The sequence below is a fragment of the Stigmatopora argus genome, chromosome 13 (genome assembly GCF_051989625.1).
Source record: "Stigmatopora argus isolate UIUO_Sarg chromosome 13, RoL_Sarg_1.0, whole genome shotgun sequence".
Taxonomy (NCBI): domain Eukaryota; kingdom Metazoa; phylum Chordata; class Actinopteri; order Syngnathiformes; family Syngnathidae; genus Stigmatopora; species Stigmatopora argus.
In genome coordinates this window covers 7,440,261-7,463,486 of record NC_135399.1, presented here as the reverse complement: position 1 = coordinate 7,463,486, position 23,226 = coordinate 7,440,261, and the positions used below count along the sequence as shown (strand labels likewise).

Here is a 23,226-nt window from a genome sequence, read left to right as displayed (position 1 = left end):
ACCCAAATAACTTTTTATTTGATGTAATGTAATCAAGAACAACTATACAATAATGAAGTTATTTTCGTTAGGTGAAGTAAGTACCAGAATTCTGCTTGAAATGCCTTCCAATTCTACATTTAGGCTTTGTTACAGTAATTAGCTAAAATGTTAATGACACCGAAACAATTAGTGTCGTTATCTGGAACAATTAACTCAAGGCATTCTCTGCTCAACTCTCGTTCAAATGCACCTTCTGAAATGAATCCTAACATGTGCAATATCTATATACATTGGAGATAATGACAGCCTGTTGTGGATGACTGCCTTTTTTATCAGTAAAACCACCAAAAGTTATAAAAATTGAGATCCTTTTGATCATTTCCAATCCAGCGATTTAAAGATCTTTTCAAAACTAATCTCCACCGCACATGATATCACACAGGTTACAACTCATTTCAGAGTGCATCTGGCTGCTTATCGCAGACTTAACACTTGATTACAGATCAGAACGAATGTATTCTTCACACTTTGGTAATCCATTGCCACTTGCAGACTAAAACGAAATCAGATGGTTTACTGCCACATTCCTATAATTTCACTTTCAGGAGGCAGACAAGGAAAATGTTCAAAATCTGCCAAAGCACAATATAACTCAAACTAGGGCTGCATCACTAACGGAATCATACCGTGGGCAGATTTTTTTTGTCAAGCAAGTGCTGTTTGCCAGTACTTGAAGTCTTCCAACTAATAAACAACATTAGCTTTGTCGTCAACTCTTTCCAGTCAATGTAATTAGTGGTGGCTTTGATTTTTCATTGATGCTAGGGGTGGAGGCTTGTTTGCAGGCAGGCAAGCGGATGCCAGAAATTGAGCACGAAGCAGGAGAAGGCCCCCGGCGGAGTCGCATAAACCAGTGCAGTTTGGTAAATAAGAGTCTGGCATTATTTTGTGACACCAAAACGAGTCATCTATATTTCTATTGAAAATGTTAAAGAATTTACAGTAAATTAGTTGATATTAAAAGTAGAAATGACTATACAGATGGTTAAATCATAACATTTTGTTTAAATTTGAACATTTCATTTTACAAAAAGCAAAAAAAAGATCTCAGTGGGCTAATTGTTTGAATTCGATGCATTGGAAATCTCAGTAGAAAAAAAAAATCAAGTTGTCGGGAAGACAGTTTGACAAATAAAATAATTTCTTTTTTATTATGTGTCAACCGTAGCTCCCCCCACTCTTCGATGGTTGTTTCTTCTTCCTGTTGGGCTCCTTTAAGTCGCCTAAAAAGAATGAGCTGGTCAAGCTGCTCCGCGACAGTGGAGGTCAACTCCTGATTCGGCAGCCCAAACCTGACAGTGATGTGACTCAAACCGTCAGTGCGGCCGCCTACCACGCTTTGCCAGGATCAGACCAGGCTCTTTGCACCCATTATATCATCTTTGACCAGCAGGGTTCTCACAGGCCCGCCATGGTTCGAAAAGGCAAAGTTTGGTCCGCTCCCTCCACCTGGATCATTGACTGCATAGCGTCTTTCCAGCTCCTTCCTGTACCAAACCTTGCACCGCCCTAGTCCTTTTTAACACTAACTTCAATGAAAAGGTTGTATTTCTGTAGTACAACTTCTGAGGTGACATTGCCATTATGTGCATGAATTAAAATGCAAATCATATTTAGAGGGATTTTTTTTCTCTTTTCCAAAACGGAAGCTTTTTCAATAGTCAAATGTTCTTAGTTGTGGGTTTATGTTTTTAATTAGCTGGCAATCGTTACCAGAAAAGTTAGAATAAGGGAATGCTTGGGATATATCAATTTGCGTGTAATAGGTCCAAAAATTGTTGGTTTTTATGTTAAATTAACAAAATGAAAGAGCATTAACTTCATGTTGTAATTTTTTGGGTAGCACTATTTGTTCATGAAATCATTTAATTTCTTTATGATTTGTAGCCACTATGTTAATATCATTTGGTAAATGGTGATTATGGAAACATTAAAAGTAGCTTTACATATAGGTAAGACTACAGTTTGATAGCGTGAGTGTTGCTGTATATTTATACGCTTTCTGAGTTAATGAGATTCCCATTGATTTGAAAAGGCTTATTCCATGAAAATCTATATTGATCTGAGTCATACAGTAGGTTTCCCTTCAATGTCTAATTTGTCATAAGATAGATTGGTTGGCTAAAAATATCACTGAGCTGTTTTTTTTCATTCCCATCGATCCCTTTAATTACGCGTTATGCCACTTATGGCAAGCAGTTTTCAATGTTATTTTACATGTTAAACATTCAGGTTACTGATTTGTCAATATCCCCAACATGAATGATGGCAATCATTTAGTTGAGATGAAAAAAATGCTCAAATAAGGCCCAATTATTTACAAAACATTCAAGAGTTAATGTGCCTTTATGATTTTTTTTTTGAAAAAAAAAAGAACGCCATCAATTTCCAAGACCATCAAACAATTGTTAATGTATTTGTTGTGGTCGTCAGTAAAAGACTGCCTTTGGCAGTGATCGGTATCAAATGTACTTGAACTTGAATATCTGGCATTGAGTGATCTTCTGTAACTTCAGTATATGCTCGAGTGAGCTTTTAAAGCGAGAATCAATGCATCGTGACAATTTTTTTCAAAATAAAATGATGGATAAGGAATAGGAATGCATGTATTTTGGGGGGGGGTTCGTAATATAAAAATATTTCTTATTTCGAAGCACTCATTTGCATATAAAAAGCTTTCGTAACCTGGAATTTTGCACCTAGAGGCATTCGTAAGTAGAGGTATGACTAAGTTAGTGAGTCGTAACCACGCCCGTATTGTCCCGCCATATTGAATGTGGAAAAGATGGTGGCTTGCTTTCCACGCTCCACGGGGTGGGTTGTCCTTCCAACTCGATGTCTATGTTTTGAAGATGACGTAGAATATTCGTTCGTGATTTTTGTGGTCTAGATGCCATAAAACAGTATGTGTCTCATCATTTTCTGAACCGGTTTGGAGTCATTATTCAACTGTACTGTGAAAGGCCTTTCTATCCTTTGTTGAATTTTACTCAATAAGAGCAAACAAAATACAGTTTACCTCTATTCATGTTTAGTATTATATATATATATATATATATATATATATATATATATATATATATATATATATATATGTGATGCTATAAAACAGTATATTATATATATATATATATATATATATATATATATATAATATACTGTTTTATAGCATCATATATACACATACATTTGGAAATGCAAGTGGTGAGTTTGTTTTGTTATCTTAATTGAATGTTACAAAAATAGAACTCCTATGACCAAGTATGAGGAACATACACAACCTTTTTTGTCAAGGAAGGTGTGTATTCTGAATACACTAATCACATGTAAATTGTATTCAAGAGCTACTGGTTTAAATGCTATTGATTGCTCTGTGCTGCTAAAATTCCTCCTCTTGTCTCCACTGAGCTGCAGGAGGCGGTTAAATGATTAGAGGCAAACAAACACTTCTAATGAAACCACAGTTGATGTCCTTGAATGTAGATAAACCTTGATATCTTTTCACTCCTCTCACACATTTGTTTGAAAGATACTTTCTGTTATATCGACAAGTAAGGCCATCTGAGAACCAGTTGGTGTAGTGCTTCTGTTTTTGTTCTGGAAAGCTGACTCTGAATGATGCATTGCTATGCAAACTGCCCTGCTGTGTTTTTTTGTGAATGCATTCACTATTATAATGTGAAATTTTTTTTGGGGGGGGGGGTGTACTACTCGATTTTTGGTATAGTCAGGATTTTATTTCATATAATTATATATTTGCTTGCTACTAAGAATACGCTTTGCTTTAGTATTAAACCTGCTCAGGGCCCTCAAACTTAATTACAAACAACAGAAAATGTGTAAGGTCAGAACGGAGTTTGGATGGTTTCTCAATGGTCGTTCTCCTTGCAAGTGAAAATTCCAAAAGTCTGTCTTTTCCTCTTTATTTCTGCATGAAATTGCGAATGTAAAATGGCGAACCTGACAATACTCTAGCTCACGTTAGTGGAAAATTAGAGCATTGTCATTTCCACTGTCGTAAAGCCTACTTAGATATAAAAATGAATGTACTCTTTTAGTTAAGAAAAATTACTTTACAAATCGACAGTCCAACGTATTACGTTGTTGCGGAATGGACATTGAAAGGCCATTGATTGTACTGTGATTAAATCAATGCACCATTTGTGATGGCTTTGTAATTATCTGTCCAATGACGGTCAAGGCTTCGCCTGATTCCGTTCCAATCTAACTTGGACAAGCTTCCTGTGGAGTAAAATGGCTGCTTATTAATGTTTGAACCTTTTGTGCTTTTTCCACAAAGCCAAAAAACAACCTTCATTTACCCTTTTATAGGTAAAAAGCATCAGTGGAGAAAGCCATCTCTTAAAGCTTTTTCTTTTCATCTAGCACTCGCAGTTATTTTTTTTTTTGCCGCTCGGTACTGTAATTCCAATGTGTATCAGCACATATACATGCACTGAATTCGTATATGGTTTCAATATGTATAAGGGAGATAATTAACTGTTTATTTGTCTTAAGATGTTGAGGTGCTATGGTTGTGATTTATAATCCAAAGGTGTCTTCATACCTCAAGCCAGATGGGGATGAATGGCCGCTTGTCTTTTCGCCTCGACTTTAAATCACAGCTGTTTAATAATGGATATGGATATCGCTCAGTTTTTGCACCCCTGATTTAACCTACCAATTGCTGTTGTACCTTGATGATACAACCGCCCATAAGTCATTGGTCTTTATCTGATTTTCATTTCTAATTATAAGGTGCCAGATGCTGCAATTAGGTGGACCATCAATCAGCACCCAAGATGAGGCTCTAAAAAGTTCAGGTGAAGAGATAATTTGCAGAATTTAAATCATACATTATGTGACTGCTTTGCTGGACAGCAAGTTTGAGTTGCTGGTGAATAATTCTCATGTCAAAAATAATGGGATGTGAACCTTACCTGAAACCCATCTGATTTCGCGAAATACAACATTGTACAAAGGTGTAGTTGGAGTAGGATTGATCATGATACCCACATAAGTCATTTTGAAGGGCGCATTAGGCATAAAAACAGAAAACACAGTTTGAATTAGACTTGTTAACTGTGGTGAGAAAGGCCAAGGAACTGATAGAATACACTGTATCTAGCTGAAGATCTATCTCTTCATCATCCTCAATTAATTTGGAGATATAGTTTCAGGGTGGTTAGTGTGTCGGCCTCACAGCTCTGGGGTCCTGGGTTCAAATCCAGGTGTCGTCCACCCGTGTGGAGTTTGCATGTTCTCCTCGGGCCTGTGTGGGTTTTCTCCGGGTACTCCAGTTTCCTCCCACATTCCAAAAACATGCATGGTAGGCTGATTGAACACTCTAAATTGCCCCTAGGTATGGGTGCGAGAGTGCATGGTTGTGTCTTCTTGTGCTCTGCGATCGGCTGGCCACCGATTCAGGGTGTTCCCCGCCTTTGGCCTGGAGTCAGCTGGGATAAGCTCCACCACCCACCGTGACCCTAATGAGGATAAAGTGGTTCAGAAAATGAGATGAGATATAGTTTCGTGATTAGGATTCATATGCACGAACAAATGCTATTAGTCGTGAAGTGTTTTGGATTCTTTTCTTGGTTAGCCTCTGCGAATATCTGAGTGACAGTTATACTAATGCTCATGCATTGTAGCGTTAGAAAAAACAACAGTTCTCAAGTGGTATTTAGACAGTACTGTACCAAGATGGCATTGATTAAAAACAAACAAACCAAAAAAATAACTCCAATCTTTATCACACCATTTTGAAGTTATTTGACCAGAACAGCTATGGACAAAATATTTAACATTTGGAAAGTCCACGCATACATTTTTGCCCTCGTCTCTACACGAAGGAACTGAGTTCCAGTGATTACTCAAGATGACAATATGCATGGTCATGCTGCTTAAAAGCATTTGTAGATTTCCCCTTTTGTCTGCTACTCTGCTTGCAGGCTGCAACACTGCCAAGCACCCAGCTGGAGAATTTAAAACTCGGAAAAGCGCTCGATTATGGGGAATAGAAGAAGGGTGTTCTTGGCATGGTAATTACTTTGTTTGCAATAAAAACAACATTAAAAAACAAATGCTTTTTGGTCATATTTGGAGGATAAGAAAAAAATCAAAAGGAAAGTTTTTTATTTAAAAAAAAAAAAATCTGTCAAATTTATTTGTTTGTTTTTGTCTCAGAGTGCGATTGGCTGGAAACCAATTCAGGGTGTACCCCGCCTCTTGCCTATAGTTGGATAGGCCCCACCACCTCCATGACCCAGGTGAGGATAAGTGGTTCAGAATGAATGACAATTGGCCATCTCTTTGCCAATTTTATGCTTTTCATGTACAATATACTATATCAATGTTAGAGATATGTATGAGAATGTAATATTATGGCAGAGGAGTAATGTTCTTTGGAGAGTGAAACAATTCAAACCAAAGAGGGATAAAGTTGCAATCTTATTGTGTAATTAAGACAATTTCATTATTTATTAAACTTAAATTAGGTGTCACCTTTAACATGTCTTATCATGTTTGTCAGTATATGATTTTGTACCTTTTATTTTTCTAAAATGGCACATTTAACAGTTTAAGTTGCAACCCAGCACCCATCAATACAATCTACGTATTTAATGGACAATAGCATCATTAAGTGTTGTAGGTGAATTCATACCATAATTGTAAATACACATTTCAATGTGATGTACATACTGTAAACAAGCTTTTTAAGTGAATTTGTAATATTGGGTATTTTCATGTGTTTTAATCCAACTGAGTCCAAAGATAACTAGCACAGATGTGTGCTTTCAGTCCCTTTTCCAGCTGTTATGTTGTGTCTGTCAGGAACAACAAAAACAAACACTATGATTAATTCACATTGCCCATGGTGAAGAAAGTTCAGTTTTTAAATATTGACAGCGCCAATTCACATCCTGTAAATATGAGCTAAAAGTTGCTGGAAAAGACAAGAGACTAGTCACACTGCCATTTTCATAGCTTTGATCAACTCTGGAATCACATGACGCTTGTGACAGTATCTGCACTGTCTTCAGGTTGTTTCAGAATTGTGCTCCTTCCCAAGCTTATAAAATGGTGTACCAGTCCCCAATGGCGTCTTTCTACGATGACTGGCCGTTGAGGCACTCGCGCCGCAAACATTGAGCCGGTTTCCACCAGTCGCCGTTGTGGCAGCGGCAGATGGTGCATTCGTCCACTTTTACTTCAATTCCAGCTGGGATGATGGTTGAGCCAGCAAAGCAATTTGGACCTGCCACACGGGAAGGCAGAGGAAAACAGGAAAGAGGGAATTAGAGTGACAAAGAGCAGAGGTGGATCTCCTGAGAACTTCTCCTGTAAAGCTGCAGACCAAGCAGACTATTTTCATAGACGTGCACAGACCGGCTTGTGTTTGCAACACTTAAGCTCTTTTGTTAGTCCTCCCTTCTCTCTGGACATAGAGGGGCTTGCATTCTAATGCGGCATAAGCATGGTCGACTGCCAGGCGTTGGCTTTGCGGTTTGCAGTGGCTCAAGTACAGAAGAAACAGAAGGAAGAAAGCAGAAATCGTCTTGGGGAAACTACAGTCAGGTTCATTGCCTCAGATGTAGTACAATGAAATGGCAATAATCACTTTTATAGTATACAACAGTTGTCCCTTCCTTGTGATGTCTGGATACTGAGGTCGTAGGTAGAACCATGAATCAGTCAGAGTTTTAATTATTTCAGTCAATCATTCGGCCGTTAAAAAGGCATGACGGTGACTTTAAATCAGTCTATAAATTAGTCCATAAAATGGTCCACCTTAGGCTTCCCCTGAGTGGCCACAGAGAGGTGTTGTCTCATTATTCCTTCATACAGCAGCTTGCATTCAAAGCATTTAGGAATGTTTCTTATTACACTCGTTGGGCGGGTGTGAGTGTGCATGGTTGTCCGTATCCTTGTGCCCTGCGATCGGCTGGCCACCGTTTCAGGGTGTCCCCAGCCTCTGGCCCGGAGACAGCTGGGATTGGGACCAGCACCCCCGGCAAACCTAATGAAGATTTAGCGGTTCAAATAATGAGATGAGATGGGTGCTGCTGATGACGGTAGACGTCCAATCCATTTTACCTGGGAGGGGTGAATGAACGTTGGACTTTTAGTGCTGTCAAAGGCACTGAAAGATGAGCAATCACAGCCAGTCTGGATGTCTCCTGTTGTCATCGGTGGGCAATTTATTCATTTTTGGTCACTTCTTTGTTAATTTTAGAATACTTTTGGCTTATTTCCTGTTAGTCTTGGGTCAGTTTTTGCACATGTTGGGGTATTTCTGGGTCCCTTCCCGTAGACATCAAATCCACTTTGACTGGGGAGGCTGCAACTGAAAGTTGAGAATTCACAGTCTGTCCCCCTAGTTTAAATGAATTTGATATCTACTGTTGTAAATGCCTAGGAATGACCTAAATACCATGTTGACCATGATTATGAAAAAAATATCAAATTTAGAGTGAATTTCTGTTTTTATTCAATTCAATTTTAGGTGAGAGTGTGAAAAGTTGTTCATCTCTTTGTGCCCTGTGATAGGCTTGGCACTCAGGGTGTCCCTTGCCTGGTGCCCATAATTGGCTGGGATAGGCTCCAGCACCCTTAGACTTGTGTGGGTTTTCTCCAGGTACCCTGGTTTCTTCCCACATTTCCAAAAACATGCATGGTAGGCTGGTTGAACTCTCTAAAAGGTATGAGTGTGTGTAAGCATGGATGTTTTTTTGCTGGTCACCATTTCAGGATGTCATGCCCAAAGTCATCTTTTGTCCAGTCTCTTGCTATATGCCCCAAATGTTTGTGGAAGAAAACTTATCTTAGTCCCCGGTCCACACTCACACCAGTCAGCCAGTCTCATTGAGATTTATTTTGTTACTTGAGCTCGACCTGAAGCTCTCAAGGGAACATAGACAAGACAAGCCTACCCTTGCCACAGGGTATAATCCCACCTGTCTCCGGGCCAAAGGCTGGGGACACCCCAAAGGTTGTCACTGTGTCCTTTCGGGATGGAATATATCTCACCAAGAAGCATCTGTAGGCCTGCTATGTGTTTATTATTAAGTCACAGTATATAGTCAATTTTGGGACAAAAAGGTGGAAGCTAGAAAATGTCTGAATGAAAATGTGAGAAGGTGTTGTGATGGTCATTTATCATGGGCCTTGCATTTAATTACTTTGAATGTGTGCTGTTGTCAAACCATATTGGAACCAAGGCAAAGGGAAGTTCTACAACCATAGATGGTTTTGACAATAGTCATGTTAATGATTCTGAAGAATATTCAGGCAGTTGATCCATACGTGAGTGCACTGTACATGCAGAGTAAAAACATTAACGTCATTCATTCTTAATGTGGGGTTGATTAAAAACATGATCAGCTATGCAATGTTGAGCTGCATCCAGACATTGAACAAAAGATTTTACCATCCAACTGAAAAAAAAAATGGAAAAAGAAAATGCCATTTACCAGTTAAACCTCTTTATAACAATATGGATATGGATAGCTTTATTGTGATTGTACAAATACAACGAAATGCCTTCCAGCCACAATCTTGTGGTATTAATATTGCAAGTAGCGCTTGACATTCACAAGGAAGTAGTCAGCCATTGGAAATTGAGTTAAAAGTCTAAAGGTAAAATTCCGTTTACTTTGGAAACATGTTAAACCGGGTGCACTCAACGCTGCCCATTATGGACCGATTTGAAAACAAACCCTAACTTTCCAAATAATTCTAAATCAATGACTGAATGAGTTGGCGTCAAAAAGACCAAGGTCATATAGTAATCAATCATTAGCTATTAAGCTCATTTCTATGAACCCTGAAGGGATTTGAGGCATTATGCCACACAAATGCAGATGAGTGCTATAGAACTACAAAGCAATAAAGGGGCAAATGGGGAGAGAAAAGTTACAAACGTCAGTATGAATTTTAATGAGCGACATTGCTTGGGCCTTGAGGGCATTTTCCCCTCGACAATGAAAGTAATCTAGCTAGAAGTTTTAAAAGACGTTTCAGCAATGCAATGGTGAGCACCAAATACTTTGATAGTGCACGGGAGTGATTATCCTTGATACAGGTCAAACATAAGCAGCCAGGCAGGACTGTTTAAGGATAAAGGTCAATTCTCTTTTTCATTGTAATGAAAAGCTCTTCAACCATATACTGCAAACTAAAGCCTTTTTTCAACTTAAAGGCATGATAAAAACTGTACATAGGAGTATGTGACTAAATTTCCTCGATTCATACAAATCTTTAGCCCGATTATCAATTACCGTATTTTTCGGACTATAAGTCGCACCAGGCAAAGAATACACAATAAGTCATTTTTTTGTTTTATCAAAAACAAAGAACATGCATGCATTAAAGTAATAATAGTAAAACGGACAACAACAGGTTAAATAGGCATCTGTTAACATACGTTTTCGGATAACTATAGTCTAAAAAAAAGGTTGTCGGTGGTCCGAGAGAAAAATAATACATATATAAGTCACAGTTGAGTATTACTCGCAGGCCCAGCAAAACTATGAAAAAAAAGTGTGAATTAAAGTTTGGAAAATACGGTTGGTCATTTTTAGATTTTCAAGCCGCTATGACATCAGTGGAGGTGGCCATAAAACAGGAAATAACCCTAACTCTCAAAAGGACAAATGGTCACAAATGTCTGAATGCTACTTAGGTTGAAACCCAGCTACTTTACAATGGGATCCTCTTCTTGTTTGATGGATGAAAACAAGTCACACATTACTAGCGAATTGTCAAATTACAATCTGCTCTGTGGAGTAAAAGAAATCAGTGGAATGTTGCTTAATGTAACAGATTAAAGGTAGTGTTTATCAAAAATACTCAGATAGAGGTCAAAAGTATGCATTTCAACTGCTATGACATGTACAAATTATCCAAAATGTTAATTAGGTAAATATAACTCACTAAATCTCATCTGATTATGTACACCTCATTGAGGGTTTAACCTCCCTTTGAACAATACTAGCGAGTTTATTTACTCTGACTGTGTAGACTAGTGGTTGTTATCTTAAGAAATTTGCATTCCCCCTTTGATAATAACCACTGAAACAATAGCATTCCTTTGAGGCCATTTTGGCAACTGTCTGTGTACACTGTTCCACTTGGAGATAAAATGCTCTCCAAAGATCTATTTCTGCTTCCAACCATGTCCTTAATCAATGATATAATGTAATCTTCGCTTAGTGTGTCGTTTAGAATTAAAACTAACTACCGCTCGTTAGTGTCTAGTGGGTCTGTGGTAATAATTCAAATTCATAATAGAACTTCTTAATTGTTTCCAATGTTGCAGACAGTACAGATAAACTTGCCGTCATTTAATCAATTTTTAATGACCTTTGAAGAGAGGGATTGTGTGTTTAAGTGTGTAGTTTTGTGGATAGGTTTAGTGTTTACCGTTTTTACAGATAGGGCAGCATTGCTCCGGCTCATAGACGGGGTTGACGCACTCTGGTACAGCGCAGTCGGACACCACACAGTGGACCTCATTATTTGGCTCGCAGCGACACCATTCACATGGAGACGGCTGTGGGCAAAGGGGATAAAGAAACAAAATGTGGGTTAAATGAATCACTGAGCTGGTAAATATGAGTGCTTATATGTGCTTTATTTCTAAATTTTTAAAAACTGCTGTTTGAAAATTACTTTGCTCAGGCCCGAAAGCTTATTGTCAAAATGCTTGAACTGATTAAAACCGATAATGTTAGTAACTAATGGGCGGAATTGATTATTTAATCTCACACGTCAATGGACATTCAACGAAGGGATGACTTTGAATTATATCCGCAGAAATATGTCTAAGTAAAGATCTCCTCCCCCGGACAGAGAAAGGACATTTTTCTTAGTATAAAATGAAAAAAAATCATCATCCATTATCATTAAAACGGCAAGTCATTGAGAAATATTTATAAAAAGAAACCTGGCTTAAAGACTACTTTTTTCAACTACCATGATGCTCAGTTAATTCTTCAAATGCTAGTTAAAAATTTAATCATGCGAAAAAGGGAACCATTATGCCCAGATGTGCGCCGAACTCTGCTCGGAGCAGCTGGTATAAACCATTAAATAGTGCACAGCATAAAACGGGGATGGATTTTTTTCTCCTACTTTGGACCAGAACCTTACGGGTTCAAGACACTAAATCATTATGTCCTGTATTTAGAGACAGTCCTAGCTTTACACTCTGGACAGACAACCCATGTTTGGCTGCCCCATCAAGTGATAAAAAAGGAATTTGAAAGCAAATGAAAAAAAAAAATACTTATTAAAACAAGACAATTGAATATACACTTTTAGAATTTTGAGGAGAGTATTGAAATTACATTACAATAAAATATGAAAAAAGTTGTTTATGCACAAAGAAATGCAGATTCACTTTCGAGATTATGAGGACACTCTTGCGAGATTTTTAACGCGACCCTTTACGAGCACAAAATGCCTTGCTTTTCGGTAAAATCGCTCAAATTGTGATATTCCTCTCACCATATTTCAACAGTGTCCGTGGAAACATGTAAACCACTGCAGACACAAACACGGTCTATATATGGATATCTGGTGGCCGAGTAGTGAGCGCATCAGCCTCACAGTTCTGAGATTAAGGGTTTAATCCCAGGTTTGTTTCTTCCTCTGGAGTTTGCATGTTCTCCCCGGGCATTCGTGAATTTTTTTGGGTTCTCTGGTTTCCTTCCACATTCCAAAAACATGCTTGAAAGGCTGAACCCTCTAAATGGCCCCTAGTTATGCGCGTGACCAGTCGTTTGGTCGCCGGACTTTTGGTCGCCGGACGTTTGGTCGCCCGGACCCAAACAACGGGCGACCAAACGTCCGCCGACCAAAAGTCCGGCGACCAAAAGTCAGGCGACCAAAAGTCTGGCGACAAAACATGGTAAAACAACACGGTCAACGCATCAATAAAAGCCAACAATGGCCCTGAGCAGTTTCACTGAGCGGACGTGTCAGTGTATAAGAGTTTGTATGTACATGAGTTGTCCCCTTAGGAAGGGACGTCAGTCAGGGTCTTAACAAGTTCTCCAACAACACAATAAAAGTACGGGAAATTTGGAGCTTTTCTTTAGCCTAATAATTAATAGGGGATTAAGTATGACTAAATAATAATTTGCAGTTTGTATTTAGGAAATTTGAGCAACAATTTTAAATGGTCATTATCAATACCTTCCTGGCGACCAAACGTCCGGCGACCAAACGTCCGAATACCAGTTATGCATGTGAGAGTGAATGGTTGTCCTTCTTGAGCCTTACATATGGCTAGCCACCAATTCAGTGTGACCCCTGCATGGTACCAGTAGTTGGCTGGGATAGGCTCCAGCAGGGTCGAGGGTTCAATTCCAGATAGGTCCTCACTGTGTGGATTTTGCATGTTCTCCCCGGTCTTGCATGAGTTTTTTCCGGATGCTCTCGGAAAATGAAACTCAATCAGAGCAACATAGAGAAGATATTATGGTTAATTGATGCCATTTAATTTTGCTTTTCTTTTAATTGAGAATTTTGTTGAGGTACTGCTGCTCTCTTATGGGCCTATTCTATTGTGTCAGTGCGCTAAGGTCAGAAAAAAACGTACACTTTTCTTGCTGCAAAGATCATTGACTTTAGTCTGACCCGCCCTTGGGGTAGTTATGCACTGTGGATGGCACAATCTGTGAAATTCGGCCAAACACCCATTGAGCCAAAGGTTTAATCGCCTTTTCTGTCACAGACACAATAGACTAGCTTCCCTTCAAAATGAAACATTGTTATACATTTTGAGTCATTTTTCACTAATGATGGAAGCCCAGCAGCTGACGTTACAGAGAACCCACGGCCCATCTACACTTAGTATTCATCCAAATGTGCACTACTTGTCAAGGAATTCGTATATTTAGAAAATCACCACCCGCCGAACAATACAGCTACCCTTAGAGTTCGATGAGTTGTCCCTCTTGGGTTTCTAAATGCTTTTGGCCCATATTTGCTTATCAGTAAACGTTTATTCTCTCACACCTGTTAAGAAGGCAGCATGAAATGAAGTTATACCCTTTGCTTCAGAAAGATTCTTGTCTATGCCAGGGGATAATGATCAGCCTCAGGGTGTTTTGTTAAAGGTTTTGTTTAAACTGGGTAACAATACTCTATTGTGAGGGGTAGAGAATAACTAATTTTTCCTTTCTGTTTCATTCAAGTGTGAATTTCCTTCCAAATTGTCTTCACTGAGTACTGTTGCTTCCTTCCTAGCACAGTCACATGCATAGTTATTTTTGTAGTTATTGAAAAAAACGTGAAGTCAAAGACTGCCTTTGGAATAGTAATTTTCCACAACTTTATCAACAGATCTAAAACCAGATAATAGCAGTATTGTGGATTTAATAATATTACTGCATCCTCCTCCTTTACAGATCCCTAACTCAGCAGCAGATTATCAATTATGTGTCAGATTGAAGTTGCTAAATAGGGAAGAAAGTGCAGCACAAACAAAAATGCATTGCTGGAGCAGGACAATTATTTAAATAAGGCCTAAGGATCCATCTTACACCAATTTGGATTCTATTTCATCGGCTGCCAAACTGTACCCAGACATTATGCTATGAATAACAATAGGAGCTGCAACAATATACACTTACCATTGCATCTATATTTGGCAAAGCTACCATATCACATTTCCCACAATTTAAAAAAATAAAAAACAAAAACAGTTCAAGTAGCATTTTCTTTGGTGGCACTGTGAATGTTAATTTTTTTTAGCTGGACTAAAGTGTCTATGCTCATCACTTCCATACATTTCATTCAGACTCCAAAACCATTCAAGCACTGGGGAATGAAATTACTCATTAAGCAACTTTACCTGTTGATTGCGTTCAACATGTTGGTACAAGTACATTTTTTAAAAAGTGATATATAGGTGAAAACAGGGAGGGGTTAGACCTCAAGGAAGAAGCCATGATCAAAAACATTTTGTGGACCACTCAATATTACTTACATGTGATTTTAACTCTTGGCTACTTCTGTGTAGGCGATATACATCTAATCCATTTGAACTGAGAGGGCTGGCAAAAAATGAACTTTGTTCATTCTAAGTTCGGAAGGATTGGATGTCTACTACTAAGAAACTCATTCAAATTCACTACAAAATGATGGTAAGAGCCACATAATTGGACGTCTATCCTTGTCAATGACAATTAAGCATGCATAAAATTAATTGAGAGACTAATTGCTTGCACTTCATAGACTCGCAACGTCAACACCAGTAAATAGATAAAATCAATTGAAGTAATCATTTTGAACACTTTCACAAGATGAATGACCTTGTTTTTTTCAATTCCTCGAAACTAAAGTACTGATTTCGGATTTTGTGTTTATTGTTAGATTGTACTCTTGATTTCACTTTTTGAGTTGGGTTAATTTTTATTTCTTAATGGCGGTCTACTTGCCGTCTAGCCTTGTGTTTCTGTTTGCTGTTTCATCAGAACTCATACCTGTTGGTGCAGCCATCTTTCTTTTTATTCCCCCTTCGTCTCCTATATTCAGCTCGGTTCCTCCCTTGTGCATAACTGTTTTTGTTCCATTCTTGTCAAGTCCTTGTTATTGTAATTTGTTGTTGTTCTTTTTAAGGTTGCTTTCCCCCCCTGTGGGGCCGGTCTGATTTACATTATTCTTCATTTGCATTTTGGTCAATTGTGACTTAAAGTTTCTGAATTATCCTATCCTTGCGCATATTGTGACAGATATAATGCAGCATTGGTTCTATCAGCTATTTAGACGTTAGCCTAATCCTATCCCTGCTTTGTTTTACCAGTGTTTTAAGAAGCCATTTTGAAACATGAACTCTTGATGCCTCACTCTTCTTTCTATGGTGTGGAGCATTAGTCACTTTTTGTTTTTCCTTTTCTATCTTCATTTAAAGGTACTGGACTTCCACATTATATTAAAATGTCAGCCAATGCAATTGCAAATTAAACAAATAGATCAGATCTGCCTTGTCACTGGCAACCTGGCATCACACTTTTCTGATCAATGAATTCTTCTGAAGTGCCTACACTAATAAAACACTGGCAGCAGTATCACCTCCAGCAAAAGCAAAGATTAATAAATATAGCCTTTGCCTGTCTAAAACAATATGTTTTTTCCCCTTTCACCAGCATTGTAATTTAATTCCCCCTGCCCACATACCATGTTGTACAAGGACAATCTCTTCAAGCTTCTTCATGGGTCAAGTATCACAATGTAGCAACCACTTATAATTGGACAGAAACATACCGTTGTTACACACACATACTCATTGTACTCCTACTTCTTACTGCACTTTACCCGCAAGGATTCCTGTGACAAGATTCAGTGTTCATAACTCAATTCACAGGAGATATAAGACTGATATTTGTCCTTGAGCTAGAGTTCTCTTACATGCGAGGCTTTTATTTTACTTGAGTAACATTCCATAATCTAGTCCCCCTTTTAGAAAGTACTTGCATTATGCCTTAATACACATAATGCTTTATGACAAGGTTAGCCATTTTGACCCATCCCTCCAGTAAACATCTCAGGAATCATAATGTGGACCCATTTAGATAAATAAAATCTAATTTAGGTTTAAGGGGAAATAAATTGACTGTTTATCATTAGCTGTAAACTTTCTATGGCATTGAAATGTCAGTCAGAATTTGCCTGCTGTTTAAAAATTAATGGTTTGGTTTTTCAAATGTAAAAAAATGATAGACTATAACCAGTTATGTTGTATTCAAAAGCACTTTTCCCACCATTATTGTTGTTTTATAGAGGTATAAATGTTTGCAGTGAAATGAAAGCAATCCATATTAGTGTCCAAGTAAATTGTGCAGATATTTATTCACCATAGCTTAGTTTGTCAATTTTTGGGTCCAAAACAGGTGATTTGGATGAAACTAGAGTACTATGTTCCAGTGTATGAAAGATGGAAAAACTTTTTTTAACTCATTGGCTGCCTTTGAAAGTGAGAAATTGAATCCATTTGAACTGGGAGGGTTGGCAGCCAATGAAAAAGTGTTTATTCACTGTAAATTCAAGTAGAATGGACTTCTAATAGTGACAAATCCATTAAAATTGCCAACAGAATAATGTAATGTTAACCACGTCTATAACACTGAAAGAGTTAACAAAGTTCAGAAGTGTGTATTCAGAACTAACAATTTTCTGTGCGCCTTTAAAGAAAAAATGCAAAAAGACCTTATCAAAAATGTCTGGTAATAAAACAGTGGTTCCATATGATTATGCATACTTTGTTAGATATGAATTGTTGGGTAAAATGCACAAAAACAAATCTTAAATGTCAACTTGTGAATAACATTAAATACAATATAGCCTCAGGGTGTAGCCTGCCTTTTGCCCGAAGTTAGCTCCAGCACCCCACAACCCTACAAGATGAGTGGCATTAAAATTAGAAAATGTTATCCTTCCTTAAAGCCTTGATTCAAGAAACATAATGTGCGTAAATATATACAAGTATTAAGATGGAAAACCTCTGTTCACAGTGGCCTTTTGATTTTTGATGTGTTATGAAACAACAGCATTGTACTTGAAAGGATTATTATAGAGGAAGCTGGCAGCGGCTGGTAATTAAAGCATCTTGAAACAAATCAGTAATTACCAACTACTGTGCATGGAATTGCTTTAGACGTAGAATCCATTTATTTTCTTCAAGTAGGGAAATAGGTTTACAGATTGTGGATATACATGCTTGGATAAAATCCTGTGACAATGTAAGAATAAAGACATAGTCACTGAAATAAATATTGATAAATAAGACAAACTATGTAGCTGCCAGCCCCTCAGTCAAATTGGATTGGACATATATTGCCGTCAGTGTCAGTAAAACATGATCACTCAATGCCAACATTCCCATAAATGGAACCCCACTCCATCTCCCCGGCATTGTTGTAACCAGCACTGCACTATTAACCCTTTTTTCGGGTCTATATTTGTTGGGATAGCCTTGTTCAAATTGGGGGGAAAAGGTATGGATGTGTTGTTGTTTTTGATTTATCAAATCAGGATTTGGTCTAGGCACATCCACAGAAGCATGGGACTCGGACACGGATATGTGATCACAATATCCCTACATATGACTGATCACACTGTTTCAACTGTCTCAGATTTTTACTGTCTCAATCTTTCAGTTGCATTGGTATGCAATTGGTTTTTGATTAGGGCAATTCTGAGTAGTCCAATGCTTTTTGAAAAAAAAAAAATATATATTTTTCTTAAATGAACCCCATCCCCCCCCACTTGCTGGCTCACTAGGCAACCACCTGCCTCACTTATACTGAGGGCCAGCACTGGATACAATGTAACTAAATGTTTCACTACTTTAAGTCTTCTGATTTTTTTGTCTATTTCATTCTTTTCAGTTAGTTCATGTAACTTGATACAAAGGTCCAGTTTCGTCACATTTAGAATCTGTTTTGACAGATTTCCATCAGTATTAAGTTTGTATATCGACCATTATTGCTTTCTTCTTTCTATAGTAACAGGATAACAGCAATCCATTTGTGTATGTCTATCGGTGGTCTTTTTCACTATTCCTGCAATGTTCTAGACACCTGCAGTAAAGAACCACTTAACTTTTTAAGTAACAAAACTATGCACTATCACAGGTAGTATTTAGATCCAGACAGTGATGTCATTAACTTTAACAGCAAACTGGAAAATTTAGGCATATTTTGCCTATGTATCACTGTCCATAAATTTTGATATATTACAGTCATCTGTTTTATATTGCTTTAGTGCATTGGTGATTCTGCAGGGACAATGACATAACTACATCAGTCATCTATATCCATAACCCTCTTGTCTAGGCTAAGATAAAATTCTTCCCAGAACCCCAGTTTCCCTCCCAGTCTACAAAATGTATATACAGTATTGCAGAGCTTTTGATCTCCAGTTCTCTCATTGAAATTACATGAAGACATGGTAGCGCAGGGGTGTCAGACTCGGGTTGATTCGTGGGCCGCTTTAACGTCAACTTGATTTCACGTGGGCCGGACCATTTTAGATATAATATTTAGATTTTTTTAATAATTGGATTAAAAGAACTGGATTAAAAGCCCTGAATATTCAGTTTTTTATAGATCTAAAACATTGTTTATTTTAGCTTTTTTATATATATTTTTAGATTTTACAAGATTTTTGAACTAAAAACAGAAAAAAAACGATTAAAAAATTACAATTATTGATTTAAAAGGGGGGAAATCAGGAAATTTAATATACATCTATACTCTTCATTTTAATTTGATCCTAAAACAGAAAGTCGGCACTCATGATTTACTTTCCCGGGCCACACAAAATGATGCGGCGGGGCAGATTTGGCCCCCGGGCCGCCACTTTGACACGTGTGGAAGCGTATCGATTTTAGCGATTGACATTATTGGAAATGACTGCTAAGCACAAAGGAATACACAAAGAGCACTGATGAATGAAATGTAGGCAATCTTGACATTATAGGTCGTTTGATGACACTTATTAACTGTGGATTTTTTGATATTGTTTAATATTGTATATTTTGTAAAAAAACATATTTTTGCAGGTTAATTGATTCACTTCCGTCACTGTTTATGGTTCATGTGAAAGGTGCCCTATGCATTAAAGTGAGTTTCCTTTTACCTGATGTTGCCCCATATTTTTTTTTGTGTTGGAAAACCCACACTCACACAAGTGCTGTCGATAGAGGTGAAGGGAATATATATTAGGTGTTTTCATATTAAAAGTCTGAAATGACGTATTAACAGCAAAATAAGTGAGGTATTCATTTATCAATAATGCTTGCCGCTAACATAGTGAGACACTTTTCACTGTCAAAAAGACTGCAAGAGAAATGAAACAAGTAAGTTTTTAATTAAGCGGCTCGGGTTGTGAGTGGTTAGCGCATTGGGCTCACAGTAGTGGGGTCCTGGGTTTGAATGCTAGTCGGTCCTGTGTGGAATTTGCATGTTCTTGCCCTACCTGTGTGGGTTTTCTCCGGGTACTCCGGTTTCCTCCCACATTCAAAAATCATGCATGGTAGGCTGTTTGGACACTCTAAATTGCCCCTAGGAATGAGTGTGTGTGTGAATTGTTGTCCGTCTCCTCGTGCCCTGTGATTGGCTGTCCACCGGTTCAGGTTGTCCCCTGCCTCTGGCCTGAAGTCAGTTGGGACAGGCTCCAGCACCCCCCGCGACCCTTGTGAGGATAAGCGGTTTAGAAAATGAATGAATGTTTTTCATATGTACCATTTTCTTATGTACTTAATATTTTAGAAAACGTTTGGTAAGCGTAAAATTAGTTTTCTTCTTCTTCAAAACAATTTGGCGCCCCCTCTACCCGATGGCTCCCTAGGCTGCCGCCTAACTCGCCTATGCTGAGGTCTAGCACTGGACACAATGTAATTGATATTTACAAACATTTCAAACATTGAAAAAAAAAACAGTGCTTACCTTAAATTCTTCCAGAATTTTGTACGTTTTCCCACGATACTCGCAAAAGTTTTTAACTTCCTTGCACTCGGGGCAGCAGCCATTGTGCTCTACTTTAGTGCACTTGGGGTGAAGTTTTGGACACTCGGGCTGGTCACATACCGGCCCATCCTCTGTGCACACGCACGGGCAATTGGAATGGCCTGGGTAGAAGCGCTCTGCGAGCTTATAGACAAATCCGCTGTCGTCCACGCACCCTTTCCCCCGATAGTCATCGAACACGAGGTTTTCAGCGGCTGTCCGCTCCGCTTCGTCTCCGGCGTAATCCTCGGGGTTGATGACCGTGGCGGCGGGGCCGATCAGGGCCAACAAGAGAACGAAGACGGCTGAGAGGATGGAAGCCATCCTTCCTTCACCGCGGGGTAAAAATCCACATTTACCAGGGTTCAAGGGGATGACATCCCTAAGCCTCTGGTGTCCAGTCAGTATCCTCGCGACGCTGTAGAATTACGACCATCCTTGTCACAGCAAGTAAAGCTACATGCTGTGGAGAAAGAAGGACATTCATGATTTTCTATCTGAATGCGCCAACCCCAGTCCCATGCATTTGATTCTGAAGGTTATTTATCATATGTCGATTGCATCTGCCTGTTTGCTCAACAGGCACATAACATCATTTATGCATGCCTAATTAGACCGATAGTTTTTTAATGACATTTGCCAATGTACTGCATATATTTGAAAATGTTCCTGTTAGCTTCGAGTGATTCGAAAGATCATTTTTTAAATGTTTTTGGGAGCCCTGTGACTTTTTATATGTAATTGTATTGGTATTAGAACTCACCGTTTCTTTAATTGGCTTCTTTCCTCACACTTGCCTGTATGGAAACTTCACCAGCTTCCACGAAAACCTATACCCACCCCCTTTATGAAGGCTAACATTTCTTCTTTTTTATTTGTTACAACACATAAACACAACCCGTTTGCTGTGCGTGATTCCGTATTGACATGACGTCCACGTTAAAGTAGCTCTGCGTCAAATTTACCATGAGCCGACTCACCTTAAATCAGCTCATATCACGTCCAGACGGTCAGCGAGTTTCAAAAATTCAGTATTTCCCAGTGAGGCAAATGAATATTAAAGCGCACTCTTGTTGCGCATACACGCGTGGATACGTCCATCGACTAGAAGGGTCTACAAAATCCCACGGAGGATTGACGTGAACGGACACAATAAAAGAGGGGATTTCAAGGTTAGGCTTTGATTGGAGTAGAGACAGAGGAGGAACGGTCCGACTTTCAGCACCCTGGATAGCTACTGAAATAGTACTGCGTTCTGGTTCGAAGGGATAACGAGAGCAGAGCGCCCCCACCCGCCTGCGTCTTCTTATGCCCACATGACAACATCCTATGCACAGACGCACGAGGAGAACTCATTCTGGTCATGCACGGGTTAAAATGAAAGCGTGCTACACGGGCAGTAATCACAGATAACGTATTCCTGCAGGAGCCGCTGGTGAATTCACAAGGTTGTAGCTCCATCTGGCCAAACGTGCATGAGGCGCCCCCCCTCTAAACGCATGCATCTTTGCGCTTGTTTTGTTTCCAGGTGTGCGCATGTGTCCCCATTGTATTTTTTCTACACTTAGTGAAATAGCATTTAAAATATGTTTGAATGAACCAACGCCTGTACATTTTTCCCAGTCATAAATGTACCTACTATAAAGTGTCTTCCTAAAACATGCATCATTTCAGGCTCAGAAAAGATTTGGCTTACTCGTTTTAATGCATAAAAATGCATCCAAGACTCATATTTTTGTCAGATACAAATCCCATTTATATCCACATGCGATTGGATTAGTTAAGGGAAAGGGATAGAAAACAAAAGCAAACAAAAAAACCTGATTACAAGCAACTATTCAAATTGCATGAAATAATCTGATACACATACAGGGTGTAGTATGCCTTTCGCCCGATGTTTAATTTAGCTCCAGCAACTCCCGCATCCCTTGCGAGGTTTGGAATATGAATGAATGGTTAGCCTGTCAGCCTCACAGTTCTGGGGTCGAGGCTGTGTGGAGTTTGCATGTACTCCCTGATCTTGCGTGGGTTTTCTCCGGGTACTCCGGTTTCATTCCACAACCCGTATCCGTTTTTGCTACCGCAACCAAGATGGCGCCGTTCAAGTGGCAGCCGGCGGCGGTAGCTCCGTCCACTCTTGCTCGTTTTGTGTTTTTGCTGCTTTTCTGTCGTAATGATTTGATTTGGTGATTCTTAATGATCCCATTTACTTTGATTTGCTTTGTACTTTGTGCTTTTGCTTTGTTGTTCTGTCTAATCACCCTCTTGCTACTGCCACAATGAAATTTACCGAATACGGGATGAATAAAGTTATCCAATCCAAAATCATGCAGGGTAGGCTGGTTGAACACTCTAAATTGCCCCGAGGTATGAGTGTGAGCGTAAACGGTTGTTCGTCTCTTTGTGCCCTGCGATTGGCTGGCCACCAATTCATGGTGTCTCCCAGCTGGTGCCTGAGCCTGGGATAGGCTCCACCACCCCCCGTGACTATTGTGAGGATAATCGGTATAGAATATGAATGAATCATCTGATACACAGATGCGTGTTCAAAGAACTGCCAGCTACTCTGTTACAAACCGCCTTGCAATACAAAATCACTCCATGATAGTGCAACGTGGCAGACATACCTTCCTACTGAATAAAAAAAAAGAAATATGCATACCTA

General features: G+C 38.9%; 2 protein-coding genes across 7 annotated transcripts in view; one reads left to right on the top strand and one right to left on the bottom strand.

Annotated features, from left to right (window-relative positions):
- The window catches only part of bard1 (BRCA1 associated RING domain 1), a 35,289-nt gene that overhangs the window by 10,740 nt on the left and 1,323 nt on the right, over positions 1 to 23,226 (top strand). Inside the window, exons 10-13 of one of the 6 annotated variants that reach the window (XR_013304660.1) lie at positions 808 to 905; positions 4,801 to 4,865; positions 5,994 to 6,083; positions 6,229 to 6,248. Coding sequence is in view for 5 of the 6 variants with exons in the window: in XM_077617580.1 (XP_077473706.1) it covers positions 808 to 905; positions 1,211 to 1,555 (443 nt within the window). In the remaining variant the exon portion in view is untranslated. Of the gene's footprint in view, positions 1 to 807; positions 906 to 1,210; positions 2,017 to 4,800; positions 4,866 to 5,993; positions 6,126 to 6,228; positions 6,624 to 23,226 lie in introns of those variants that run through there. The other 5 variants (XM_077617583.1, XM_077617582.1, XM_077617581.1 and 2 more) reach the window with 5 other exon arrangements.
- On the bottom strand, positions 5,778 to 21,896 carry vwc2l (von Willebrand factor C domain containing 2 like). The gene is made up of 4 exons (XM_077617585.1): positions 21,542 to 21,896; positions 20,502 to 21,024; positions 11,467 to 11,596; positions 5,778 to 7,300 (listed from the first exon to the last, which is right to left on the bottom strand). The coding sequence occupies exons 2-4, from the start codon at positions 20,883 to 20,885 to the stop codon at positions 7,152 to 7,154; spliced, it is 663 nt and encodes a 220-aa protein (XP_077473711.1). The 5' UTR covers positions 20,886 to 21,024; positions 21,542 to 21,896; the 3' UTR covers positions 5,778 to 7,151.

Coding starts and splice junctions, on each gene's coding strand:
- vwc2l (XM_077617585.1), bottom strand. CDS start 20,885: ATGGCTTCCATCCTCTCAGCCGTCTTCGTTCTCTTGTTGGCCCTGATC. Junction 11,597..20,501: donor AAATTCTGGAAGAATTTAAG/GTAAGCACTGTT, acceptor CTTTGCCCACAG/CCGTCTCCATGTGAATGGTG. Junction 7,301..11,466: donor CTGCCCTATCTGTAAAAACG/GTAAACACTAAA, acceptor CCCGTGTGGCAG/GTCCAAATTGCTTTGCTGGC.